Consider the following 8,889-nt stretch of genomic DNA (forward strand, 5'->3'; position numbering starts at 1 on the left):
GCCTCCGATCACCTGTTGCACGTGCTCCCGCTGCATCACATCCACGGCACGATTAACGCAATTCTGACACCACTCTTCGCCGGTTCTTCGATCGAGTTTCTCTTCCCCTTCAACCCGGACGCCGTGTGGAAGCGCTTCGCATCCCCTTTCCTCCCCAACGGCCACGCCAAGCCGGAGCCCGTCACCTTCTTCACGGTGGTGCCGACCGTGTACAGCCGCCTGCTCGCCACGCACAAGCTGCTCCCTCCCGACCTGCAGGCCGCCACGCGCAAGGTCATCTCCCCAGAGTATCTGCGCCTGTGCATCTCCGGGTCCGCCGCGCTACCGACCCCCGTCAAGAAGGCGTGGTCCGATCTCAGCGGCGGCAATGTCCTGCTAGAGCGCTACGGCATGACAGAGGTCGGCATGGCGCTCAGCTGCGGCCTCGAGAATGCAGACCGCGTCGACGGCAGCGTCGGCTGGCCGCTGCCCTCCGTCGAGGCGCGGCTGGTCGACTCCGACACCGGCGCCGTCATCCAGCCGGGCGAGGAGGTGGAGCCGCAGACCGGCCGCGAGCGCTCGGGCGAGATCCAGCTGCGCGGACCGACCATCTTCAGGGAGTACTGGCGGAACCCGGCGGCGACGAGCGCCGAGTTCGTCGCGGACAAGGACGGCGGCAAGTGGTTCAAGACGGGCGACGTGGCGGTCCGCAGAAAGGTGGACGCTGCGGGCAAAAGCACGCGGCCGTCGCAGGACTGGACTGGCAAGGGCGACTTGTACTTCATCTTGGGGCGCAAGAGCGCAGACATCATCAAGTCCGGCGGTGAGAAGGTCTCGGCGCTAGAGGTCGAGCGCGAGCTGCTTAGCCTGCCGGAGGTGTCGGAGGCGGCAGTCATGGCTGTGCCGTCGGGCAAGTGGGGGCAGAAGGTCGGCGCCGTGGTCATATTGAACAAGGAGCATGTTCCGGACGGCAGGTGGACGCCGATGGACATGCGGCGAGCGCTGAAAAATAGGCTTGTCAACTACAAGATTCCGCAGGTATTGAGAGTGGTGGACCACATACCCCGGAATGCGATGGGTAAGATCAACAAGAAGATGCTAGTCAAAGCTGTTTTCCAAGACGACTTCAGCGGCGACGAGATGTAAGATGATGCCCAGCGGATGCCAAACATACCCATGTTATATAGAGTGTACTATTCTGTCCATATAGACATCAGCATATAGAGCAATCAAAAGTCAACTTCTACTCCACGGTGCACTCTTCAACAGGAGACGAAACCATGGGTTTCTTGAGATGTTCCATTCGGCATCTTCTAAGCTAGGTATACCCGACCACAGCAAACGCCCGCAGCCATAACAAGGTAAAACTGAGCAATCATTGTTGGAAAGCCTTCACTAGCCCTTGAATTCCAGACCTCGAGACCGTATGCATATTTCCGTCGGCAATTTTGTACCCCACGTCGTGCTAATATCAACCCTAATTCAGCCTTCCAAATTCCTAGCGGATGAAAGAGCGAGCCCAAAATAAGTCTACTTTGTGATGAGGTGGTGTGTTTGGGTATGGGATGTGTAGAAGTAGAGAATACAAGTCATATTTAGACAGTAAACTTCGCCTTGGCACGCGTGCTTCCACTGTGAGCGGCGTCGGTGTGGCCGCTGAACTCAAGCAGTTCGTTGGCCGGCAGCTTGAGCACCTCCTTGGTGCGCTTGCCGATGGATAGCAGAATTTCGCGGCCCTTCTCCGGAGAGCGGCCCTTGCCACCAGCGACGTCGCCATCGCCGCGGCCTGGGATGCTCTTACCAACGGTGCGGGTCCACACGCCGATACGGTAGAAGGCCTTGCGCACATTGACAACAACGCCCATGATCTCGCCGTCGTCCTCCTCCTCGAGCGTCTCACCGATCGCGGCCAGCATCGTATGAAGCCACAACTCGTCGATGTTGACCCCACGCTTGTCCTTGAAGCTGTAGGACCACTTCCCGCCGTGCTTGTTCTGAGGATCCTCCCACTCAGGTCTTACGCCAGCCTTGAACAGGTGGTAGTCGGACTTGAGGGCGAGCTCGGAGACGGGAGCAATGTTGTTCTAAAACCTGTGTTAGGCAAACAAATGGGATTGATCGAGAGATAGACTCATACGTATACGCCCCAGAACTCCTCGACCGAGTTGAATGTGATAACCTCCTTGAGCAGATCGTTCCAAGAATCACCCTGTAACAAAGCCAGTCAGCGGGGGAGGGGCATCTTAAAGAGGGCCATTGCTCACCTTGCCAGTGGCAGGCTTGGTGAACCAAAGAGTCCAGTCGTGCGCCAGCGGGTGCTTCACGTTGAAGTTGTCCTTGTCGTGAAAGACGGTAGTTATCTCGCCTTCCTTGGGCTCGGTGGTGGTCTTGGGAGCACTCTCACCATCTGGAGAGATGGGGATGGTGGTGAGGTCAACCTGCTCCGACATTGTAGCGGTTGGTTGATGGGTTTGAAGGAGAAGCGAGGTAGAAGATAGCCGAGCTGTTCTGGCGTAGCTAAAGATGTTTTGGGACACACAACGAGATTCGATCTCGGGAAAGGCTCTCGTGGAAAAAGGATCGTCAACAGGAAGTTGCGATGGAATTGCGCACGGGCGGGCGGATTAGGGGAAGCTGCGACGATGAGGTTGCTGCTTCTCAAATAGGCGCACAAGGCGGTACTCGAGGAAAATCGTCCCAAGAGAAGTGGGAGGGACACGCTGTATGACTTTGCACCAGGCACAAGTCGAAGTCGGTACGGGGATGATGGTTTTTTGCGGAAGGAAATCACAATCTTGTCGGTCGCAAATGGAGCCAGCGCCAACTGGTGCCGCTTCAAAATTCAAGACGCCCCGGTCCCTGCGCCGCCTCCAGCCAGGGTCCGTGCCCAACGGCGGTATCGACACCTCATTCCCAAGGCATCAAGTTGATCCTCAATGTGGAAAAAGCACTGTAATCAGGCTTTTCTTAACACTCTCAGCGACCACTTATATTTGTCCTCAGGATAACTAATGGTATCTCAGTAAGAAAAAAATGAACTTCTCAACCAGGGATTACTGCTTTTAGTTATAGCCTTCTAGTAGAAACAGAAACTTTGAGACGCGCAATGAGTTCCTTGGATCACCTATGCAGGCACTGCGCCTGCATTTCTAACGTTGTGATTGGTTATGTCCCAGATGCAGACGTTCTGGAGGGTGGCGTGGGCCATCCATAGATGCCCCCTTGAACAAACCGCAATTTCACGCTCCTTTTTTCCTGAAGTGAGGCTTTGGTCCTTTCCTTTCTACTTTGATGCAGAGATCATGATTCCATGACTATCAAGTCGAGTCCCGTGAGCAATCTAATTGACCTTGACTTCACGGACGTGAACCCATTTTTATATGTCAGGCGTTCTTGAACTCCTCGCAGCCAGCCGACATGGATGGGCTCAGCATTGCTGCCAGCCTTATCGCTGTCATACAGGTGACTGCCTCATGCCTGAAGCTCTCTAAACGATGGGTTGGGTCGTCTGAGTTCAGCTCCGCGGATCTACTTGAGGTGACATCGACTTTATCTTCATTCAATGGATCGATCAAGACGTTTGAAACGCACATAGAGATTTTTGAAGAGGATGCAGCACGCCTGCGAAGCTTAGAGTACCTTAGTCCTGTCTGCGAGCGATGCAAAGTCGCTATGGAAGTCGTGCAGGACTTCATGAACAACAGAGGCTTTATGGGCAAGTACTTGGTCAGTCCGAAACTGGATCGCAGGTTGAAGAGGTCACTCAGAACACTTGAAGAGGGTAAAGAGCTCTTCATGTTAGCACTAAATAGTGACCAGCAGTCAGTTCCCGTGTCCGTTCCAGGCATATACGATGATTGACATTGTTAGGACTATTCTTCTTGGAGTAGAACGCTACCTTCGCAATCTAGCTGAAGACCAGCGAGAGTACAACGAAACGCTTGGCAAGACCTTGAGAAATATGCATGAGATCGAAGAAGAAACATGCAGAGAAATCAAGAGAGCCAGAATAGACCATGAATCATGGGGACAGACAATTATGGCGGCAACCAAAGAGATCAAAGCCTTTGACGTCGACCGGGAGCGACAGAATATCCTTGACTGGCTCACGCCGGACAACTATGCACCTCAGCAGAATGGCTTCATCAACCACAGACAGGCAGGAACCGGTCAATGGCTCCTCGATTCCCCAGAATATCGAGCATGGCGTGTTACCCAAGGCTCCACCCTATTTTGCCAAGGCGATCCAGGAGCTGGCAAGACGATGCTTGCATCAATTATAGTTGATCAGCTAACAACGGAGCTCTTTCACACTGGGGTTGGAATCGCATATATCTATTGTAACTTCCGCCGGCAAGACGAGCAGAGAGTGGAGCACTTACTGGCCAGTCTGCTGAGACAGCTTGCGGAAAGTGTAGATATCCTTCCAGGATGTGTTCAGGAACTCTACACTCGCCATAAGCCCCGGCGAACACGCCCACAGATTCACGATATTCTAGACGTCCTGATGTCCGTTGTTGCAACTTTCCCACGAATATTCATAGTGATAGATGCGCTTGATGAATCTGCTATGTCCAATGGTTGCAGAGACCGGTTCATATCTGATCTACTGACATTGCAGACGACAGCGCGATTAAATCTTCTAGTGACATCCCGCTTTATTCCCAACATCAAGGACCGATTTCAGGACAGTATATTTCTTGAGATACGCGCTACTGACGACGACTTACGACAGTACCTGAGCGCCCAAATGTATTCGATGCCGAAGTTCGTCAAACATAATCCTCGATTACAGGAGGATATTATCTGCAGAATTGTTGCAGCCGTTGGTGGGATGTATGAGTTTTACCCCTGTGTTGTCTGATGCACGGACTGACTCTATTAAAGGTTTCTTCTCGCCAAACTCCACTTCGATTCCCTCAAAGGAAAGATGTCACCGAAGGCGATCAACATTGCCTTAGCAGGCCTGAAGACTGGCTCTAACGCATACCATCAAGTGTACACAGAAGCAATGCAAAGAATTAATGGCCAACTTGCGGACGAAGCGCTTGTTGCAACACGAGTATTATCATGGATAACGTGTGCGAAGAGAGAACTAACCACACTGGAGCTCCAACATGCGATCGGCGTAGAAGTGGGCGGGTCTGACTTTGATCCAGAAAACCTGTCCCTCGTTGAAGATTTGCTTTCGGTTTGTGCTGGTTTAGTTATCGTCGACGATGAGACCAATGTCATCCGATTGATCCACTACACCACGCAACAATATCTAGAGCGAACACGGGGGAAATGGCTTTCTCAAGCACATCGACATCTCGCCCAAACTTGTCTGACCTATCTGTCCTTCAAGCCATTCCGCATCGGTGATTTCGCTCCTGAAACCTTGTCTCTACGGCTACGGTCAAATCCATTATATGACTATGCTGCCCGTAATTGGGGCTACCACGCCTCAGATGCGAATGAGTTATTGCAGGAAACTCTGCTTTTTTTGGGAAATAGGAGACTTGTCGGAGCATCATATCAGGCACTAGCAGCCGCTGAGCCTCATTGGATCCGCAGAACGAGTGGTTATGGAATATTCCAAGGAGATGGCGAATCCTATCGCGTGGAAACCTTACTCTATAGGATGAAATCAAGCAGCGCGATCAGACTACATCTTGCGGCTTACTTCGGTTTATCCGAAGCAATCAAAGTTCTTTTGCAGTCGGAAATGCCACGCAAAGACTTCTGTGGGCTAACACCCTTGATGCTAGCCGCAGCAAATGGCCACAAAGAATCGGTTACACTGCTACTCACATGTGTTGACCAGTGGTCAGGATCTGACGAAGAGACAAAAATTGGCATGGGAATTAACAGCAAAAACATCAAAGGCCGGACAGCAATTTCGATGGCTGCAGAAAACGGCCACGAGGAGATTGTTCAACAACTTCTTCAACACGGTGCAGACATTTACATCCTGGATGTGTACGGTCAGAGTCCCGTGATGTGGGCCAAGGCTAACGGACATACTTCTATCGTTGAATTCCTAGCTACAAATGAAGATGAAGAAAGTGAAGAGGATGTTTTGAATCCGATAAATGGTTTATCGCATGCTGCCATGAACGGAGACGATGTCGTTGTTCGCAACTTTCTCAAAGAGACTAATCCTAACGGTCATGGGCCAGATGGGAGGTCACCATTATTTTGTGCTCTTCAAAATGGACACTATTCGATAATGGCAATGTTGCTGGAACACGGAGCTAGCGTCGATGAGAAGGATCACATCGGCCGAACACTGTTATCATTGGTTGCAGAACATGGTGTTTTTGTTGCTGCGAAAACATTGATCAAGCACAATGCGGACATCAATTCCAAGGACCACGCTGGCCGGACACCTTTGTCTCGGGCTGCCGAGCATGGTAATGCTAGTGTTGTGAAACTCTTGGTCGAGCACAAGGCCATCATAGACTCAAGAGACCACGCTGGTCGGACACCATTGTCATGGGCTGCGGAACGGGGTTCCTCTGTCTTGGCTTCCGGAGGTCAGGGCTTGAGGGCCGTCGAGATGTTGCTCGATTCAGGCGCAAATATGAACAGTGAGGATGCCAAGGGTCAGAGTCCCCTTCTGTACGCCGCGTGGACCGGGACAGAGGCCATCATGAAGCTGTTGATCAACAGTGCTGAAGCTGGCGTTCTTGAAAAGCACGGCAAATACATCATGTATCAAGCATTACGGGGAGGCAATGTGGAAGTATTTGCATTTCTGTTATCGAAGGAGGTCATCTTGGACGCAGGGAACGACGACGAGCTTGCCGAATTTCTATCAAAAGCTGCTTCTAGCGAGCACATAGCAGTTGTTCAACACTTACTACACTACGTCAAGTCTTGTCTCGCTAAGGATGACAAATTCGCGACAAAATCGCTCGTGCATGCTGCAAGTCATGGGAATCAGATATTGGTGGAACAGCTCTTAGAGATTGGAGCCAATGTCGAAGCATTTGCAAGATATCGATGCGAAATATTCCCGACGGGACTACGCAGATATTATGTTAATAATGCGAGAATTTATGTCAAAGCACGCTATGCTGAATTATTTAAATCAGCAGACAAAACCAGATAGATATCACTCAACAGGCGAGTGGCATGTGTCTAATAGAATCAGCATATAGCAGGAAAACCTGGGTTTGATATCATTTAGGAGCGAGTAGGGGTCATCTTGATGTTCTGTAGCTGGAGCGTTTTATGTGCTGGAATGCTGACGCAAATGTTATAAGCCCCGTAATAGTCTCCCGTTTCAAATCAGAGATAAGAATATGGGAAATCTTCTTAGCTTCGTGATGAGAAGTAGATGTGGTGTACATTCAATAATTATGGGCATGGGGAGACAATAGAAGGCGTGGTGTACTTAATTAGAGATTCTACTGCAAATGTTGGTTTGTCATATGTGCTTTGCTCGCTGCGACTGGACCCATTTGTTAAATTTTGAAAGGTAACGGCTGTTTTATCAGCTAGGTCCTTGCGATGATAGGTAGCTAGCTCTTTGTACCGGTGTGTTGTCAGCATATCTCCATCCGGAAAACGGGAGCCCTCCTTTGTCTCATCACAAACAACCCGAGGGTATTGCCACTGCAAACGGTGAACATTAAAGTTTCTCTTTCTCTTTCATAAAACCCTGGCCAATCAGTAGCTACTCCTATTAACGGCTCAGGTTCACAGATAAAGAAACACCTATAACACGTCAGGGAGAACGATTCATGTTATAAATATGTCTATGAACATAAAACCATGAAGATATTAATGGCACAAAATTGTACCACAGCTCTCCCGGAGAGAATTTTAGGCCCACGTAGTGCATATCTCATCAAGAATAAGAATTTCTTTCAGAATGGCTGTACATCGTCGAGCTGTGGTTAGTAACGGATCTAACAACGAATCACAGGTACAGCCATCAGAGAAGAACACTCGACAAGACTCCAGTGATGCCTTTTCAGAAGTCGTCCCCGACAGAGAGCTCATCTGGATGCGCTCCTTAGAGCTTCGACCGGACCTTGCAGAAAAGGAACCGGAGTTCCTCCCATTACCTTTCAAGGCATATGGGACTGGTATGCTCCAGAGACAACCGTCTAAGAAGCCTGAAATCCGCGCAGAGGTCGTAGGCGAAGTAACGGACCATCAAGGCTCAAGAAAATCAAAACGTCCACACCAGAGTCTTCTGGAGCTTGGTGAATTCCGCCCAGATCGGCTTAGCTTTCAATCCATCGAGCCGGACACAGAACTCGACGATGAATGGTATGAGCTTGTTACGTTAAGCCTATTCTTGAGAGCCCATAGCTTTTCTAAAAGGGTCTGTGATAACGCGGACCATGTCCCCGGAGACTGGACGACCAACCCCTGGCTCGAGGACTTCTCCGATGATTTCGTGCTTTATGCCGCACAAGTGTCGAGAGGCGATCCTCTCAGGGGAGGAAGGGATGCCCTGTTGAGAGGTTCCGCCGAGAGGACGTACTTGGTTACTGGTATCATTGCAATGGTTCTCGATACACACGTCTTCTCCCAGTTACTCTTCGGTGCCAATGAAGAGCAGAGGCAGATGCTGAAGTCACAAGATGTTGCAACAATCAATTTTGACGGTGAGGTTGATATATCTTGGTCCAATAATGTATACTAATGCCTTCTAGGTTATCGACGGACAGCTATGAGAGCCGAAGCTGTCAAGGCATGCTTGGAGGGGCCAGATTTTCAGCCAGCCGGATTTTGGCCGGCCGTGGATCAGCTTGCAGTTCAAACTACTGCTCTTCTACTGCCGTTGATTACTCTACGCGGCTTAAATGCCAACGACAAGGCCAGGCCAGACTTGCAGGATTTCCATCAAGAAATCCACAACATCGTGGCTGAGGCAGCCTTCTTGTCTAACATGATGAGACGTTCATCATC

General features: G+C 50.6%; 2 protein-coding genes across 2 annotated transcripts; one reads left to right on the forward strand and one right to left on the reverse strand.

Annotated features, from left to right (window-relative positions):
- Positions 1-390: 390 nt before the first annotated feature.
- On the forward strand, positions 391-1,125 carry UCRPA7_5660 (putative 2-succinylbenzoate- ligase protein; the record flags this gene model as incomplete). The annotated part of the gene is made up of 1 exon (XM_007918205.1): positions 391-1,125. The coding sequence occupies one exon, from the start codon at positions 391-393 to the stop codon at positions 1,123-1,125; it is 735 nt and encodes a 244-aa protein (XP_007916396.1).
- A 449-nt stretch (positions 1,126-1,574) lies between these two features.
- UCRPA7_5661 (putative eukaryotic translation initiation factor 4e-1 protein) lies at positions 1,575-2,429 on the reverse strand (the record flags this gene model as incomplete). Its single annotated transcript, XM_007918206.1, has 3 exons — positions 1,575-2,063; positions 2,117-2,188; positions 2,244-2,429. The coding sequence occupies 3 exons, from the start codon at positions 2,427-2,429 to the stop codon at positions 1,575-1,577; spliced, it is 747 nt and encodes a 248-aa protein (XP_007916397.1).
- Between the last annotated feature and the right edge of the window lie 6,460 nt (positions 2,430-8,889).

Source organism: Phaeoacremonium minimum (genome assembly GCF_000392275.1).
Source record: "Phaeoacremonium minimum UCRPA7 unplaced genomic scaffold PA7_03_scaffold_424, whole genome shotgun sequence".
Lineage (NCBI taxonomy): Eukaryota > Fungi > Ascomycota > Sordariomycetes > Togniniales > Togniniaceae > Phaeoacremonium > Phaeoacremonium minimum.